The sequence below is a fragment of the Zonotrichia albicollis genome, chromosome 8, assembly GCF_047830755.1.
Source record: "Zonotrichia albicollis isolate bZonAlb1 chromosome 8, bZonAlb1.hap1, whole genome shotgun sequence".
In the NCBI taxonomy this organism is placed as follows: domain Eukaryota; kingdom Metazoa; phylum Chordata; class Aves; order Passeriformes; family Passerellidae; genus Zonotrichia; species Zonotrichia albicollis.
Genome location: NC_133826.1, coordinates 2,924,428 through 2,944,215, shown reverse-complemented (window position 1 = coordinate 2,944,215; position 19,788 = coordinate 2,924,428). Strand labels below are relative to the sequence as shown.

The 19,788-nt window shown below is 39.4% G+C and overlaps 1 protein-coding gene across 2 annotated transcripts in view; it reads left to right on the top strand.

Moving 5' to 3' along the window:
* PATJ (PATJ crumbs cell polarity complex component) overlaps positions 1–19,788 on the top strand; it is a 145,627-nt gene that overhangs the window by 86,060 nt on the left and 39,779 nt on the right. For both annotated transcript variants that reach the window (XM_074545682.1, XM_074545681.1), the window contains exons 28-29: positions 5,510–5,601; positions 17,737–17,809. In XM_074545682.1, the coding sequence (XP_074401783.1) occupies positions 5,510–5,601; positions 17,737–17,809 (165 nt within the window). The remainder of the gene's footprint in view (positions 1–5,509; positions 5,602–17,736; positions 17,810–19,788) is intronic.

Genomic DNA, 19,788 nt, shown 5'->3' with positions numbered 1-19,788 from the left:
AGGGTGTGGGATGGTGCCAGGCTACCTCAGATCCTTATTCGTGAAATCTTTTGTTGCTGAATTAATGAAATGCCAGCTCATTTTAGCTTCTGCAAACAACAGTAGCCTTGTGGGGGCGTGATCCTGGCTTGTTTTCACTGACATGGAGGGAAATGCAGGTCACATCAAAAACCTTCATGTATTTTTATTTTTTAATTCCTCTTCAGTGATGTATTTTGGATGGCTGTGTGGCTGGAGGAGACAGCTTTTTGGGGGAAGAAGATCCTTTCATCCTACTTTTATACATGTGGGAAAACCACTTGGGTCAGAATTTTGTCCTTGCACAGAAAAGTGGTTTTTTTTACAGGACACAAGTTGTGCTTTTCCATTCTTTTTCCAAGCAGAAGAACCATCTGTGGTGCTCCTGCCTGGCTCTCGTGCTGGTTTAGTGCAGGTGTCTGCCCTGCTTGGTGTCTTTGGGCTGGGCTCAGTGCTGGGGCTGGTGGTGCCCAGCATGGCCCTCAGCAGGGTCACCTGGGGCTGTCCCTGTGCCTCGAGTCCTGCTGCTCCCCATTACCATTATTATTATTATTATTATTATTATTATTATTATTATTATTATTACTACTACTACTACTCCTCCCCTTCTCCTCCTTCTCCTCCTTCTCCTCCTTCTCCTCCTTCTCCTCCTTCTCCTCCTTCTCCTCCTTTTCCTCCTTTTCCTCCTTTTCCTCCTCTTCCTCCTCTTCCTCCTCCTCTTCCTCCTCCACTTCCTCCTCTTCTTCCTCTTCCTCCTTCTCCTCCTTCTCCTCCTTCTCCTCCTTTTCCTCCTTCCCCTCCTTCTCCTCCTCTTCCTCCTTCTCCTCCTTTTCCTCCTTTTCCTCCTTTTCCTCCTTTTCCTCCTTTTCCTCCTTTTCCTCCTTCTCCTCCTTCTCCTCCTTTTCCTCCTTCTCCTCCTCCTCATCATCTGCCAATGGTTGGAATGAGCTCAGCTTTCAGCTCCTTTCCCACCTAACCCTTTCTGTGTTTTATTCTCTGAGGCCACAGCACCTCTTGAAAGAGTAAAAGCTCTTTTTTTTTTTTTTGACTTTTTTTTTTACTCTTCGGACCAAAATCACTGTAGGAGTTTGCCTGTTGTCCATTCTGGAACTGTTGCCCAGGTGACAATTATTACATTTTATTTCTTTATGCCATTTTTGCCATAGATCAAAGCCAGAGAGCTTTTGTGCTAAATGCATTTTTATTGCTGTTTTATTTTGAGGTGCTTAAATAAATAGAAGTTATGCTGTAATAATACAATAGATACAGCAGTATTTTACCCAAGTAAATGAGATCCCCAGCCAAACTCACAATGCCATTTCTGTCCTGGGTGTGGGAGATTGGCATTTAATTCTCAGTTTATTTGCTGTGGGATCTCAGTACAGAATCACAGAATGGTTTGGGTTGGGAGGGACCATAAAATTCATCTCAATGCATGGGCAGGGACCTCTTCCACATCCCAGGGTGCTCCAAACCCTGTCCAGCCTGGTAGGGATGGAGCTTCTCTGCTCAAACTGCTCCAGTGGCCTTTGCAGAGGAGGATGCTGGGTGTTTTTTGGTGTGCTTTGTGTGCTTTTTGGGTCGGAGTGTGCTTTTTGGGTTTTTGGTGTGCTTTGTGTTGTTTTGGGGTTTTTGGTGGTGATTTCCAGGCTGGCAGCAGGCAGGGCTGGCAGGGGAGGGCACAGGGATCTGTCCCTTCCCAATGTCCTTCCTCCACATCCCCAGGTGGGAGCCACAGGGATCAGCTGCCAGCTCAGAGCAGGATATTTTCTGTCCTTGCACATTTCATGCTCTGTTGATCACTTTAGGTGATGCACATGTTTAAACATGTGCCCAGCAAGGATTTTGGTGAGGGGAATTCACATTCTAATTAGCTTTTCCCTCCAAGCTTTGGGAGCTTGGTGTGCTTTATGGGGTTTCAGTATATAAAATTTGACTGATTAAAAAAAAGGCTTTGAAACTTCCCCCATTGTTTCAGAGAGCCTGGTTGTATCTTGGAATGCTACAATTCCTGTGGTAAGAAGGAACCCAGTGCATTGTACAAAGAAATAATTATTACAGAAAGCTAAGCCAGTATTTTTACTAGCTTTGGGGTATCATTTAACTTGATTTTCATAAAAATCAGATGATACTAATTTTATGGATTTCCATTACTGCCACGTAGTAAAAACAGTGTGGGTTGGGTTTTTTTTTTTTTTTTAATATCCATATCTAATGTTTCTCTTCTGCAAATTAAAGTTTGAGAAGCAAACAATCCTGGAGATTTTTCCCTCTGAACCCCAGAGCTCGGATTTCAGTGAGTTTGTACTTTCTGCTACTTCAGTGCATGAAACTGTAAACCAAAACTTCTGTAGGTGAAGGCAGCAGTACATTTGGGATCTGTGATTAAATCTGCCACAAAGCAATGTGGGATCACTTTAAAGGCTGAACTTGGGGGCTGACCTGACCTCATACCTGCAGCAAGTTTTTATCTCTCTCTGAGCTCTGCTGACTTTCCAAGGAGTTATGGAAAGAGGCATTTCCATGAGAAGAGTTGGGGTTGATTTAGATCAGTTTATTTCTTTTGCTTAGCCCAGGCTTTGCTTTTCTTTTCTAATCTGTAATGCAAAAAGTAAAGCACGGATTTGTAGGCTTTGACTCCCAGAGCAGTATTTGGTTAATCTGACATGTTACTTTACTCAATTTGAAATATTTAAAGTGGTGTTTCTTCTGAAATCCTAGATGCTCTCTGTTTTGTTTTATTTAAGTAGGCTTTGGTGTTTTGCTCATCACTGTGGTATCTGCAGCTAACAGAGCATTAATTTATTTTGCAAAAGAAAGTGTACTTCAAAAAAAAAATTAATACTGGGCATAATAACTCTGTAGGACAGTCCAAAACCTGGTGGAGATATATTGCTTTGATTATGCTTTCATTTTAGAGTAATTAAATAATTATAACTTAGAGACCCAGCTCACAGCTAATTAAATTTTAGACTATTTGATACATGTAGTGAGTAGGATTAATTTAGCCAGAGTAAAGCCTATAAATTTTAATCTAAGAAGTCTGCTGTTTAGGAAAATTGATGGTAATTTAACTAAATCCAAACAATTTGTAAAGCATACAGTATTCCCAGTGAACAATTTATTCTCAGACTTAGAAAAATTAAGTCAACAAACTCACTGAAAATTTCAAGTTGAGCTTGAAGGCAGAATGCAGCTGAGCATTCATCCATTTTTGCCACTGGATATTTAAATTGATGGTTGATTAATGAAGCATGGCCCAGGATGTTGCTTCTCACCCTGTTTTTTCCATGGCAGCTGCAGACAGAACCATATTAACTCTTTGGGAAAGTGATATTATTTCCTTTTAGATCTTGCTTTTGTACAATAAAAGGCTTGGTAGGTGGAAGTTCTGCACTTCAGTCCCAGTCAGTAACCAATTGTTAGGGGGATTATTCTTGTCCTTGCATTGTCCTTATTTAACTGCATGAACTTGCATCATGTTTTGACCCACTGAAAATAAGATTTGTGAATATTCCAATGTGTCTGTCTAGCCCATATCACTCCAGGCTAGAAGACTTGGCCTATTACTTCTTGTTTGAATGAAAAAAAAAAAAAAAAAGAAATCTTTCTAAGATCACAAACCCAGGATCCAATACAAACATCTGCAGTAACAAAAATTCCTTCTGTAATCACCACCGAATTGTTCCTGGGCTCCGTGTTCCTTATTGTTTTAAGCAGCATTGGTGTATCAAATGTGAATGTAAATATTATGTTGTGAATTTAGAGTGGGAGGAAAAACCTGCAGCATTGAAGCACAGGAATGTTTAGGTTGGAAAAGTCCTTTAGGACACAGAGTCCCACACTGCCCCAATGTCCCCGGGTGCCACATCCACAGGGATGTTAAACCCCTCCAGGGATGGGGACTCCACCCCTGCTCTGGGCAGCTGTGCCAGGGCTGGGCAGCCCTTTCCATGAAGAAATTTTCCCAAATATCCAATCTAAACTTTCCTTGGCACAGCTTGAGGCTGTTTGCCCTTGTTATTTGGGAGCACAACCCGACCCCCCGGCTGTGCCCTCCTGGCAGGAGCTGTGCAGAGCCAAAGGGCCCCTGAGCCTCCTTTGCTCCAGGCTGAGCCCCTGCCCAGCTCCTCAGGGATTCTGCAGCCCCTGCCCGGCTCCTCAGGGATTCTGCAGCCCCTGCCCGGCTCCTCAGGGATTCTGCAGCCCCTGCCCGGCTCCCTCAGGGATTCTGCAGCCCCTGCCCGGCTCCTCAGGGATTCTGCAGCCCCTGCCCAGCTCCTCAGGGATTCTGCAGCCCCTTCCAGCTCCTCAGGGATTCTGCAGCCCCTGCCCAGCTCCTCAGGGATTCTGCAGCCCCTGCCCAGCTCCCTCAGGGATTCTGCAGCCCCTGCCCAGCTCCCTCAGGGATTCTGCAGCCCCTGCCCGGCTCCCTCAGGGATTCTGCAGCCCCTGCCCAGCTCCCTCAGGGATTCTGCAGCCCCTGCCCGGCTCCCTCAGGGATTCTGCAGCCCCTGCCCGGCTCCTCAGGGATTCTGCAGCCCCTGCCCAGCTCCTCAGGGATTCTGCAGCCCCTTCCAGCTCCTCAGGGATTCTGCAGCCCCTGCCCAGCTCCTCAGGGATTCTGCAGCCCCTGCCCAGCTCCCTCAGGGATTCTGCAGCCCCTGCCCAGCTCCCTCAGGGATTCTGCAGCCCCTGCCCGGCTCCCTCAGGGATTCTGCAGCCCCTGCCCAGCTCCTCAGGGATTCTGCAGCCCCTGCCCAGCTCCATTCCCTGCCCTGGACCTGCTCCATCCCCTCCATGTCCTTCTTTCTGTGGCTGGGGACCCCAGCAGTGCCCCCAGGGCTGGAGGTTGGTCATAGGGGTTGTCACTGCCCTGCTGCTGTGGCCACAGCACTGGTGACCAGGACAGGTGCCCTGGCCCTGCTGCCCATCTGGGGAGAGTCCTGGCCAGGCTGTTTCCCCTGCATTTCCCATTTCCCTGTGCCCAGAGCAGGGCTTGGTGCTGCTGCTGTGCTCAGGTGTGGATCCATCCCAGCAAAAGGGATGCAGCATCACGTCCTTAAATTGTCCTTCATCCCCCTGACTTCCACTCCTCCTCCTTCAGCAGAGCTGAGGAGTCAGCACAGTGTTAGCAGCCAGTTCTCCTCAATGGCCAGAGCCTGCAGGCAAAGTCTCAACATCTAAACATCTGTGCTTTTGTCACATCTGTATGATTCTCCTCAGATCAAGTTGCTTTCCAAAAATCTGGGAATAATCCTTGAAACCCATTCAAGGGATCTGTGGAAAAAAAACCAACTCTCATTTGTGGTTTACTAATAACAGTAAATTAGCTCTGCATTGGTTCCTGTTTTATATAGATCAAGATTTGGAGACCACATTTTCTTTGAGTCTTATCTCCTTATCCCACAGTAAACTTGGAAGTCTCGGTGCTATAAATTAGAACAAGGTGTACTCCTCCACTTACATGAAAATAATTTTCTTTTAACAGATAAACAATCAGATATTGTACGGAAGAAGCCACCAGAATGCTTCTGCAATCATTAAAACTGCCCCATCCAAGGTCAAGCTGGTTTTCATACGGTAAGAACCTTTCTCATTTGCTGCACTTTAGCCTATGCCATGACATATTTACACATTTAGCCTGCTTTGCACATGCTGAACTCTCCCAGTTCTCTTTGAAGCTGAATAAATCTTTTCCCTGACTATTCTTCTTGGAACAGTTCAAGAGTTCTCCATAATAACGTAAAAAAAAAAAAAAAGAAAATATGTAATGGAAATGAATGCTTATTTTTGGGGTGTCTGCTGAAAACCTGAGCTGTTCCTCTAGGGCTTGGGAGCTGCTTTTTCCACAGCTTCCTGAAGTGCTTTGGGATGGGTTGGAGAGGGCAGCTTGTTCATCCAGCCAGGAGGGAGTAGGGATGGTGCAGAGGTTGGGATTGCTGGAGAGGAGCAGGGATGAAGCACAAGGAGCAGGAGCTGGCTGGAAGCCTGGAGGATACCTTTGTGTGGGCATCAAAAGAGCATTTTGGAAGTGAACAAGGGCTTGTTCGTACAGAGGGGAAGGCTGGCTTTGCCAAGGAGAGCTGGGATGGATTGTGTGGGAGGGAATATGCTAAAACACCCTTTCATCTGCATAAAAATTACATGTGGGCATTTTTCTTTCGCTCCGAGCATGAAAATTTTTCCTCTTTGTACATGAATTAAAGACACCTGCGTGCATTCCCTCAGTAGTTCAGGAAGTGTTGCTCTCCTGACCCTGGGCAGGAGGTCTGGGAAAAAGCTGCCTCTTTCCCAGGACTCAAACATGCTCCAACAGGCTGGGATTTCACAGATGTGCATTTATGAATAAATCCCAGCTGTGACTTTTGCTGGGCACTTCACCCCCATGCCATTTTATAAGGTGCTCTTCCCACCAACACCTACATCATCCTGGCTATTGTTTTACATTCCTGGCTCATCCACAGGCTCCCTGTGAACAATGTCATAATCTGTGGCTGAATGCATATAAATGTGTACATTTACTGCCACGGCTCTGCCTGCTGCAGCGTGCCCAGGAGTGATGGAGGAGCAGCATTAGCACTGTGAGCAATGAGTTGCTATCCTTGGCAGCTCAGAGGATCTGGAGGAGATTAATGCTCCTGCCTGCAGCTCCTGTGTTACTTTCCCCAGCCACTGAGAATTCAACATCATGTCCCACAGCTCACTCACCATTATTTAATTGCCTGTGGAAAATGTGGAGGTCCAGAGGCAAAACCCCCACTTGTGGGAGCCCAAGGCAAGAGTGGGGCTCCTTCCGTGGTGCTCCAAGCAGAACTCCAGGGAATGGGCCCTGGCAGAGCCACTTCCAGGGGCTGCAGGTCCTTGGTGTGTTGTTTGGGTCCATGGTTTGTATTCTGGGTCCTTGGTTCATCTTTTGGATCCTTGGTGTGTCTTCTGGATCCTTGGTGTGTCTTTTGGATCCTTGGTTTGTCTTCTGGATCCCTGGCGTGTTATTTGTGTCCTTGGTTTGTCTTTTGGATCCTTGGTTTGTCTTTTGTGTCCTTGGTTTGTCTTATGGATCCTTGATGTGTCTTCTGGATCCTTGGTGTGTCTTCTAGATCCTTGGTTTGTCTTTTGGATCCTTGGTTTTTCTTTTGGGTCCTTGGTGTGTCTTTTGGGTCCTTGGTTTGTCTTTTGGGTCCGTGGTGTGTCTTCTGCCCTTTGAGACACAAAGGCCATGTAGGTTCTTAGCTAAAATTCTCCTTTTCTGATTGTGGTCTTCAAGGCAAAAATTCATCTCAAATATTCAAGTTACACTAGAAATATATACTGGAAATACCATTGGGTGATTCTTGTTTCCATCTCAGAGATTTTTTTTAAAAAACCCAATTTCTGCTTTTAAATGCTGCTGCTGAGGGTGCAAACTTCCATCTTCCCAAGAGCACAAGTCTTGGCCTTGCCCTGAGAGCTGCTGGGTTTGTGTGCTCAGCCCAGGCAGGCTCTGGAGCAGCAATAAAAGGGAATTCTCCCACTGAGAGGATGCCCTCAGCACCTGGAGCACTGCCCCAAACGTGGGGAGAAAACCAGTGTCCCTTGTTTTTTGATGTCTGCTCCAGTTCTAGCCAAAGGCAAATTAGACTGTCTCTCTTAAATGTGGATTTTCAGGACAAATAAGAATTATTTGCTCTTCTCATGCAATCTCTGTTCCATGAGCCCAGTGTGTCTTGGTGCTTCCCATTCCTCCAGCTCAGACCACAAACCCAGTGGATGCTGCTGAGTGAAAACATGAGCTGTGGCCTTTCTGTGCCTCTGGATGTGTTTTGGCTGTGTTACACCACAGCTCACCACAGCAAAATGACACAGACTACAGGAGCCCTGAGAGAAATTAATTTGGTCTTCATGTTCATCCAAATACAAATATCCTCATTTCACCAGTGAAAAACCTGAGGAGATTATGATTTTGTAGAAACACATCAATCCACAGCCAGAAAAGGTCCTGCCTGAGCTGACTCAGGGCATAAAGGCCGAGCTGGTGGAATTTTTGGGCTGTTGCAAGTGCCCTCTCTGATACCCTGAGGCCTTTTTTCCCTGGGATGCAGGATGCTGAGTGATAAGCATGCTGCTTTCCCCTTGGAAGCAGGAAACAGCATCCAGGTTTTCCTATTCCTGCTGTTTTGGTTCATGTGCAGGGCAGGGGGATGTTTCCATAAACTCCTTAATCAGTTGTGAAAGAAGCCCAGAAATTCCTGGGCACAGAAAAGCCTTTCTGGGAGAGCTGTAATAACTATCATTAAATAACTTCAGAGAATCACAGAATGGTTTGGCTTGGAAGGAACCTTCAAGATTATCCAGCTCCAGCCCCAGATTTATTTCTTTTTCTAGACAAAGATAAAATATAAAAGGTATCCTCAGCCTTTTGGACTTTTTGCTGAAATCCTGACTTAGACCACGTGTGCTATAAAAGTCTGTTCACACATTTTTAAACCCAGGTAGTGTTACAATTGCATTCCCACCCTTTCCTGGAATTTCTGCTGATGAGACACAGCTCAGTAGCTGCTGTGGGAATCTCAGACACCCCCTTATGTCTGAAGGCTTCTCACTCTGCTTCATGAGCATCTTTTCCTCAATTAAGTTGACGATGATTATTTTAAACAGTTGATTTTGGCCAGATTCCAAAATATAAGTCTTAACACAGCCCTGTTTCCCAGTGGTCTCATTAATTACTTGAGCTTCTAAGAGCATCTAAAAGATTTGCAGTTAGAGTGTCACTTTCCTTTTTTTCAGGGGGCAATAAGGGATGTCATGTCTTTGTTGCCTTTTGAAATTCTTGCTCTGATTCTCCAACAGGAATTGGTTAATAATAATTACCTAATTATTAAGTAATTTATTATTATAAAGTAATAAAATTATTTATTTAAATATTATTATTTTATTATTTATTTTATTATTTATTAGGTAAATATTTAATAAAATAATTACTTAATTATTAAGTAATTTTAATTATAAAGTAATAAAATTAATTTATTATTTTATTGTTTATTTTATTACTTATTTTATTATTTTATTTATTATTTATTTTATTATTTACAGTTTTATTTATATTGTTTTAATTTATTTATATATTAAATAAAATAATTACCTAATTATTAAGTAATTTTTATTATAAAGTAATAAACTTATTTTATTATTATTATTTTATTTTTAATTTTATTAATTTTATTTATTGATTTTGTTTTTTTATTATGTAATTATTTTATTAAATAATTAAGTAATTTATTATTATAAGGTCATAAAAAGAGGGACTTGCTTCTTTTTGGAGTGTCTGTGCCCTAGTTCCCAAAATAAGAAGTGTTTCTACCCATTGTGGGTTTTGGTCATGTGTTGCAAGTCCATCCCAATAGCATGCATAATGAAACAATATAATTAAATTTTACATCTGGAGTAGGAAATCCAGTTTACATCAGAATGCTCTTTTACAGTGAGAATTTTATGATTCAGCAAATTCAGTGTTTTTTCCATGCTCAATTAACTGCCTTTAATCTGGTTTGGTGCTTCAGTGCTGGTATAATAAGCAGATCAAATATAACTGAGTGCTTGAATCAAAGAGAATTCCACTGATTTCAAACCATCCTCCCATTGTGCTCAGTCCCGTGAGTCACTCCTTGCTCTACCTTTATCCCTTAAAAGAAAATTGCCTTTTGCAGTGATGAGCCATGAGAAATGCCTTAACAGTGAGGGATTTTTCTGATTTCAATTCCATCTGTCATCTGTCCTGAGCCCTCCCACACTGCAGCCCCTGCTCTGATATTGCTGCTTCCTGCTGGTGGCATTGTGAAGCCCACAAATCTGTCACCCAAGCCCTCCTTCCATTTCTAGGTGTAATCTCCTCTTATTTATGGTGTTATTGATGTGCAGAGAGAGATCCTGCTGCTCCAAGGACTGGGGAGTGTCTGGGCTGTTCAACACTCCCCACTGCTGCGACTTTAACTCTTCTTTCAGAGCCTCTAAAAGTGACTTCTTATGTTTAGTGCCACTCAAACACTGCCATGCTTTAGGAATTATTAGAAATTATTTCTATAATAAATAGAAAAATGATTAGAAATTATTTCTATAATAAATAGGAAAATATTAGAAATTATTTATATAATAATTAGGAAATTATTTCCAAAATAATTAGAATTAGAAATTATTTTTACGTTTTTTCAAACCTACATAAACCCCTACATAGTCACACTGCTGTGACTTTGACTCTTCTTTCAGAGCCTCTAGAAGTGACTTCTTATGTCTAGTGCCACTCAAACACTGCCATGCTTTAGGAATTATTAGAAATTATTTCTGTAATAGTTAAGAAAATTATTAGAAATTATTTCTATAATAAATAGGAAAATATTAGAAATTATTCCTATAATAATTAGAAAATTGTTAGAAACTATTCCTATAATAACTCGGAAAAATATTAGAAATTATTTCTATAATAATTAGAAAATTGTCAGAAATTACTTCTATAATAATTAGGAAATAATTAGGAAATTGTTTCTATAATTATTAGAAATAATTAGAATTAGAAATTATTTTTACATTTTTTCAAACCTACATAAACCCCTACATAGTCACACTGCAGTGACTTTGACTCTTCTTTCAGAGCCTCTAAAAGTGACTTCTTATGTTTAGCGCCACTCAAACACTGCCATGCTTTAGGAATTATTAGAAATTATTTCCATAATAAATAGGAAAATGATTAGAAATTATTTCTATAATAATTAGGAAAATATTAGAAATTATTTCTATAATAATTAGGAAATTATTTCCAAAATAATTAGAATTAGAAATTATTTTTACATTTTTTCAAACCTACATAAACCCCTACAAAGTCACACTGCTGTGACTTTGACTCTTCTTTCAGAGCCTCTAGAAGTGACTTCTTATGTTTAGTGCCACTCAAACACTGCCATGCTTTAGGAATTATTAGAAATTATTTCTATAATAAATAGGAAAATTATTAGAAATTATTTCTATAATAAATAGGAAAATATTAGGAATTATTCCTATAATAATTAGAAAATTGTTAGAAACTATTCCTATAATAACTCGGAAAAATATTAGAAATTATTTCTATAATAATCAGAAAATTGTCAGAAATTACTTCTATAATAATTAGGAAATAATTAGGAAATTGTTTCTATAATGATTAGAAATAATTAGAATTAGAAATTATTTTTACATTTTTTCAAACCTACATAAACCCCTACAAAGTCACACTGCTGTGACTTTGACTCTTCTTTCAGAGCCTCTAGAAGTGACTTCTTATGTTTAGTGCCACTCAAACACTGCCATGCTTTAGAAATTATTTCTAGAATAAATAGAAAATTATTAGAAATTATTTCTATAGTAATTAGAAAAATATTAGAAATTACTTCTATAATAATTAGAAAATTAATTGAAATTATTTCTATAACTAGAAAACTATTAGAAATTATTTCTATAGTAATTAGAAATAATTAGAATTAGAAATTATTTTTACGTTTGTTCAAACCTACATAAACTCCACTGCTGTGACTTTGACTCTTCTTTCAGAGCCTCTAGAAGTGACATCTTATGTTTAGTGCCACTCTCAAACACTGCCATGCTTTAGAAATGATTAGAAATTATTTCTCTAATAATTAGGAAATTATTAGAAATAATTTCTATTAGAATTAGAAAATTATTAGTAATTATTTGTATAATAATTATGAAAATTATTATGAATTATTTCTGGAATAATTATAAGTAATTAGAATTAGAAATTATTTTTAAGTTTGTTCAAACCTACATAATTGGCCACATTTTAAGGGCATAAACTCCTGTTTTTACTTGCTTTGATTGCTGAGGTTCTTTCATGTGGGAAAGTTTCAAAGTAAGCCCTTGCCAGGCCCTGTGTGTGTGCAAGTTTGAACTTTTCCTGTTTTCTCCAGAGCTGTTTCCTCCTCTCCGCCATACACGTGTGGGAACAGGCTCAGGAGTGGCTCAGGAAGTTCAGGGATTTGGGCTCCTCCAAAACCTTTGATGACCTAAGCTGCAGTTTATAAGAACATTATTTGTTCATTTAAAACACCCCTGTGCCCGTGGCTCCCATGAATTGGGGGTGGAAGGAGAGGAAGTGCAGAACAAGACTCCTCTTGCTGCTGTGGGAGAGGTTGTTCAGGAGGATGCACAAAGGTCCTGCTTGGAGGAGAAACCCAGTGAGGCTGCTCAGGGTGCAACTCTCCTGCAGCTCCTCTCTTCCAAAGGGAAGACAAAGATGAGAAAATACAAGATCTGGAATTTTTATTTAAATTTTATTTTATTTTAACAAGCAGGATGTGGACAATATAAGCTTTTGACAATCTGCAAGATTTTATGTCCTGGTGTCACCTTGCAGATGAAACATTTATTCCCTTGTTCTACATTTATTTACAGTATTATTTACATATACATTTATAAACTTTCAATAATCTGCCATTCTTTATGTCCTGGTGTCACTTTGCAGAGAAAACATTGATTCCCTTGTTCTACATTTACACTATTACATTTTATACCTTTATTGCATTTATTTACACTATTATTTACATATACATTTGTAAGCTTTCAGTAATATGCAAAACTTTATGTCCTGATGTCATTTTGCAGAGGAAACATTTATTCCCTTATTCTACATTTATTTACACTATTATTGCATTTATTTACACTATTATTTGCATATACATTTATAAACTTTCAGTAATATGCAAAACTTTATGTCCTGATGTCATTTTGCAGAGGAAACATTTATTCCCCTATTCTACATTTATTTACACTATTATTGCATTTATTTACACTATTATTTGCATATACATTTAAAAGCTTTCAACAATGTGCAAGACTTTATGTCCTGGTATCACCTTGCAGAGGAAACATTTATTCCGTTGTTCTACATTTATTTTCACTGTTATTGCATTTATTTACACTATTATTTACATATGCATTTATAAACTTTTAATAATCTGCCGTTCTTTATGCCCTGGTGTCACTTTGCAGAGGAAACATTGATTCCCTTGTTCTACATTTACACATTTACATTTTGCACTATTATTGCATTTATTTACATATGCATTTATAAACTTCCAACAATCTGCAAGACTTTATATCCTAGTGTTACCTTGCAGAGAAAACATTGATTTCCTTTTCTACATTTACACTATTACATTTTATACCATTATTACATTTATTTACACTATTATTTACATATACATTTGTAAGCTTTCAGTAATCTACAAGACTTTATACCTTGGTGTCATCTTGCAGAGGAAACATTTATTCCCTTGTTCTACATTTATTTTCACTATTTTTGCATTTATTTACACTATTATTTACATAATAATAGTATGTATTAGATTTCAGTAATGTGCCATTCTTTATGTCCTGGTGTCACTTTGCAGAGGAAACATTTATTCACTTGTTCTACATTTACATTATTGCATTTTATACCATTATTGCATTTATTTACACTATTATTTGCATATACATTTATAAACTTTCAGTAATATGCAAAACTTTATGTCCTGATGTCATTTTGCAGAGGAAACATTTATTCCCCTATTCTACATTTATTTACACTATTATTGCATTTATTTACACTATTATTTACATATGCATTTATAAACTTTCAATAATCTGCCGTTCTTTATGCCCTGGTGTCACTTTGCAGAGGAAACATTGATTCCCTTGTTCTACATTTACACATTTACATTTTGCACTATTATTGCATTTATTTACATATGCATTTATAAACTTCCAACAATCTGCAAGACTTTATATCCTAGTGTTACCTTGCAGAGAAAACATTGATTCCCTTGTTCTACATTTACACTATTACATTTTATACCATTATTACATTTATTTACACTATTATTTACATATACATTTGTAAGCTTTCAGTAATCTACAAGACTTTATACCCTGGTGTCATCTTGCAGAGGAAACATTTATTCCCTTGCTCTACATTTACACTATTACATTTTATACCATTATTGCATTTATTTACACTATTATTTGCATATACGTTTAAAAGCTTTCAACAATGTGCAAGACTTTATGTCCTGGTGTCACCTTATGGAAGAAACATTTATTCCCTTGTTCTACATTTATTTTCACTATTATTGCATTTATTTACACTATTATTTGCACATACATTTATAAAGTTTCAATAATCTGCAAGACTTTATGTCCTGGTATCACTTTGCAGAGGAAACATTTATTCACTTGTTCTGCATTTAGACTATTACATTTTACAGTATTATTCCATGTACTTACACTATTATTTACATATACATTTAAAAGCTTTCAGGAGTCTGCAAGACTTTATGTCCTGGTGTCACCTTGCTGAGGAAACCTTTATTCCCTTGTTCTTCATTTATTTTCACTATTTTTGCATTTATTTACACTATTATTTGCATATTCATTTATAAACTTTCAATAATCTGCAAGACTTTATGTTCTGGTGTCTCCTTATGGAGGAAACATTTTTTCCCTTGTTCTACATTTATTTTCACTATTATTGCATTTTTACAATATTATTTACATACACATTTTCAGCACCCAACTTCAGCTTCCCTTCATTCCTTCCTGCACCTTCCTGGGTACTCCCTTTGGATTTATCTTTTTGTGTGGCTCTCTTCAGGCTTCTTTTGTACCCAGTTTTTGTGTTATTTAAGTCAGTAACAATTCTATTTGCCTTGGCTTAGGCTGCAAAGGTGCAGATGGAGCAGAACATCAGGACTTTTATTTTTTTGATCTACAAGACAGCATGAGGAATGTCCAGGCGCCCTGTTTAGACTGGAAAGAAGTAAAATGTAGTAAGGAATGAAACCTTTCTCTTGAGTGTGAAGGTTTAGACACCTTAGCCCCAAGCAGGATTGAGCAGCAGCAACTGGGAGCAGCTTTTTTGGAGGTGGTTCTGGAGCAACCATTGGCAAATAGGTGGAATGCTCATTTGCAGTCACTGGGATTTGAATGTGATGTTCAGACTTCTGAGATGTCTGCCCTTGCATGAAAAGAAAATGATTGCTCCTTTTAGTCGTAAATAAATTCACATTTTAGTTGAGGACACTTGTGGAAGTGGAGAGCAGAAACAGCAATTTCTTATTAGATCTGTCACTTTAAAATATATTCCCACTTTGATTCTGCTTTGAAGCATTCTCCTTTGAAGCAGCATTAAAGTATTTAAATATGTACGAGTCCTAGCAGGGGGAGATTACAAGTTGTGACACTGTGTAACCTTGGGGGTTTTTATATTTTTGCTTTTTGTTTTCCCAGGGATATTAACATAAGTGTTTTTTTATTGCTTGGAATAAAAATGGCCATCCACTTAAAGCTGCACAAAGATATTTTTTCCCCGCTGGTGTAAAAAAATACAAAGGTGTTTGTGTATGAAGTGAAAACTAGTTTGGATAATTAATTACACCCCAGTTTGTCATGAAGATTGTGTTTAGCAATTTTTAGGGTACTTCTTACAAAATATAAAAAAATTATATATATAATGTAATATATATATATATATATATATATATATATATATATATATATATATATAAAAACAATGTAATTATATATATAATGTTATATATAAACATTATATATATAACAATTTATATAACAATGTATTTATTTACTTATTTATTTATATTAAATATATAAATATATATCTATAAAAATATATTTATATAGTTATTTATATTTAAATATATAATATGTACAATATGTATTATATTTATTCTTTATATATCTATTTTTCTTAATTTATATAATTTTCTAGAATTATATGATTTAATAATTTTATGTTTTTTCTACTTCTATTTTAATATATAATTTAATATATTTTATATATATTCTTTTTATTTATATATCTGTATCTATATATCTTTGTTTCCATGTTTGCCCCTAATTGCACAGCATGCAGCCTGCACTGTGAGCTGCAGAGTGGGGTTGGTTTTCATGCTGATTGCACTTCACATAAACTATTGTTGGGAAAAGCTCTGCAGTCAAGGCAAAATCACAAAATCACAGGGTGATTTACTCCTGTGGGTTAGAAAAGCACCAACCATACACAGAATGATGTCTCACCAAGATAAGAGCAGGGAAAACATCCTTGCCCAATACGCCCTGTGGGTGAGATGCGCTTGGGAACTGTGAAATGCTGATGGAATCCGGGGCTGGGTGCCTGTCCCAGGCTGGGCTCTCCCTCCTGCAGGGCTCTGGGAGCAGAGGCTGCAGCCAGGACAGCTCTGGGAGCACCCAGCCAGCCCCTCTGGATGCTGTGCCTGTGAGCTTGCAGATAAGGAAATGAATTCCCCAACCTTTGCCTGCAGGATTTATCATTTCAGATGCCTGTGACTCCCACTCTGCTGTGCTCAGAGCTGTTGATTCACAGAGTTATTTCTCAGTGATCAGAACATGCTAGCTCCGTGTCTTTTAACCCTTCAGGGGGGAAATGAGACTTTTTTTCTTTCAGGCACTTCCATAAAATGTGTTTAAAACACATAATAGTCTAATAGTTTATTGCAGAAATTAAAGAGGAGGAGATTCTGCTCATGTCACAGTAACATGGAGTGTAGTAGAGAGAAAATCAAACCTGGAAGAGCCAGGAGAAGTCACTTCCCTTCATCTAAGAGCTGTACCTGCGGAGCAGCAGCAGCATCACAGATCCCTCCTGCAAAGAGGCTGGAGAAGGGACTTTGTGAAAAGGCACAAAGTGAGAGGACAGGGGGCAATGGCTGTAACCTGCCTGGGGTAGATTTGGGTTGAATTTTGGGAAGAAATTCCTCCCTATGAGGGTGGGCAGGCCCTGGCATAGATACCCAGAGCAGCTGGGGCTGCCCCTGGGTCCCTGGCAGTGCCCAAGGCCAGGCTGGAGCCCCCTGGGACAGTGGAAGGTGTCCCTGCCTTGTTAGGGGTGGCACTGGATGAGTTTTAAAGTCCCTTCCCACCCAAACCACCCAAATTCTGTGATTCTGTGATGATTTGCCTTAAATGATATCACTGAAGTCATCTGTTACCTGGCTTCGTTTTACAGAGGCCAAAAAAACACAGAGCTAATTCCAGAAAACAAATCAGTTTAAATGGCAGTTGAGGAAAAACATCAGCAAGGCAGAATGCTGTTAAATACAAAAAACAAATTAATCAGATGTCAACTTCAGAGGCATTTTAAAGAGAGAGAAAAAGATGCCATACATCATAAGCATTTTGGAAAAACAACTCACTTTATATGTAGGGAGAATCAGTGTTCATCTCCTCTTCTCCCTGCATTTTATAAAATCTTTTCCAAGTTTTTACATTGAAAAGACTGCAGCAAAAATGAACAAAAAAAAAAAAGAAAAAGCAATCTGTTACATTAAAACAGCTATTTCAGTAACGTGAATGTGAAACTATAAACAAGCAGTTTACAGATGTAGAGACCATTAAAAGAGGCTGAGTATGAGCTCATCTTTGGATGTGTGGGGACCATAAAATGCAACTACATCCTCTGATAATCCACACAAAATTGGATTTCCAAGGACAGGATGTCAGTGTGTCCCAGATGAGGGATGGGATCTGTTGGGGAGCAAGGAACCAGAGCAAAAATGATAAAAAGAGTTGTCTTGGTGTTGAGGGTGTTTTTTTAATGGGCAGAACCAATCCAAGGAGAAGTTTGCCCACCCTGATTTGGTGTGTAATGTGGTGCTTTTGTTTTGTTTTGTTGTGCAGAAGTGAAGATGCAGTCAACCAGATGGCTGTCACTCCCTTCCCACTGCCTTCAGGCTCCCACTCTGCCATTGAGGTAAGGTTTGTGGGCTGTTGTTTTTAATTAGAGACTGCTGAATTGGATAGATTAATCATAATTAGCAGCTCCTGATAAGTTTGAGCACCTTGTGTAATTAAACCCGGGGTCGTAAAATGTGTTGGGTAGAGACTTGGCCTAATAGGCTTATTTTGCCCTGTCTCTTTTTTATTGATCTGGTTGTTCCTGACAGACCTGCGTGGCATTAACAGCAGCTCTTAAACAGGGCACTGCTGTACAGGAGGAAGAGGAGGCTCCAAACTAAAACCTTGCCAAATTTAAACCTTGTCCTGCTCCTCTTTCAGCTGGTTGTGCTGAGGCAGTTCTGCCTGGAGTAATCCTAAATGCAAAAGCAGTCTCGGTGTGGTGATGTTGCCAGTGTTTTCTGTGATTTTTGCTGCTCCCTCAGCCCCAGTGCAGACTGACTGCTCCCCTGTGCACCAGGAATCCCTGCAGTCACCACACTCGTTATCATTTTGACATCTCAATGCGGTGTAACTAAATTTTCTAGATAAACTACACGGTTAGCCTCGCTGCTGCTTTTTAATTCTATTTCTATCTGAGCTAATAAAGCAAAAGATGTTTTGTAATTCAATTGGGGTTTGGTCTTGCCTCAATAAATCCATGTGCATTGAACTCCTGGTATTTCCAGGAGCGTGGCTGGGATCCCTCAGCAGGGGCCACGGGAGGTAAGGCTGGATGCATCCATCTCCTGTTTGCCCTCTTGCTGTTGTTTTCCACCTTCTCTTACCTCTGCTGGCTGCTCCTTGCAGGCCTGGTGCTGCACAGAGCAAGAACTGCTCATGTTTTGTTTGGATCTCAGTCGTTTTTGGACAAAGCTTTGGCTTTTCCTTCTCTCCTCCGCACCAGCAGCACATCCCAGGTGCAGCTGGTGCTTTATAAATTACTCAACAATTCACAGAGCTCATTTTATCTTTAATACCTGCATTTATTCCCAGCTTTGTTTAATACTTGTGCCTTCAGGAGGAAGCACAAAGCTTTGTTTAGGCACATTCTGGTCGACTGGCTGTAATTAGACTCTTACCCAAGTGTGTCTCTGTTTGCCTGTAGAGGTAGATGCTTGTGGGTTGAGTTTCATGCATTAATGGCAAGTTCTGACTATTTACATTATGTTTGTTTTATAAGTAAATATGGGTTTTTACTTCTAGCTGGTATCTTTTTATTATATAAAATCAACACAACCAAATATGGTGATGTTATACAGAAGTTTACATTGCTTTCTTTGGCAGCTCTTCCTCTCTTTAAATAAAGAAAAAATAGCCTTATATCTTGAAATGATATCTTCAAATATCTTTGAAATACCACATAAATATTTAACATTGTGTCTTACATGCACCCTACATGTAACTTGTCAGATCACATTAAACAGCCTGGCTGTGGAATGGAATATCAGGGTGCCGTAGTTACCATGGATTACTGTGTTAGTTTTCTTCAGCTCATCTCTTGATCTTTATCTTATCTCTTTATCTGCAGCTTATCTCTTTGTCGGTGTTATATGAGAAGTGATAAACAGTAAATACACCTTAAATCAGGGTCTTGTGTTGTGCTGTGATACTGTGGGCAAGCCACCAGAAACAGAGTCTATTAAATATTAATTGCTGTAAAGTATGTTTTTAGAAGTTTCAATCACCAGAAAGCCACAGAATGAGGTATTTTTTTTTGCAACAGTGCACAGAGGTGCTTTGTCCTCTCCAGTGGTGGCCGAGACATTTGAGTTCACATTTACTTAAATGTAAAATGCCTAATGAAAATTCAGAAATAGTTTTGTTTCTGGGCCTGAAGAGTCCAGGGGAGGCCACGGGGCTGGAGCCAGGCTGGGAGAGCTGGAATTCACCTGGAGAGGAGAAGGATGCAGGGGTGGCACTGGATGGGCTTTAAGCTCCCTTCCCACCCAAACCATTCCATGGTTTTCCCAAGCTGCTCAGGCTGTGTGGTGGAAACTGGGGCTCCTTTAACGA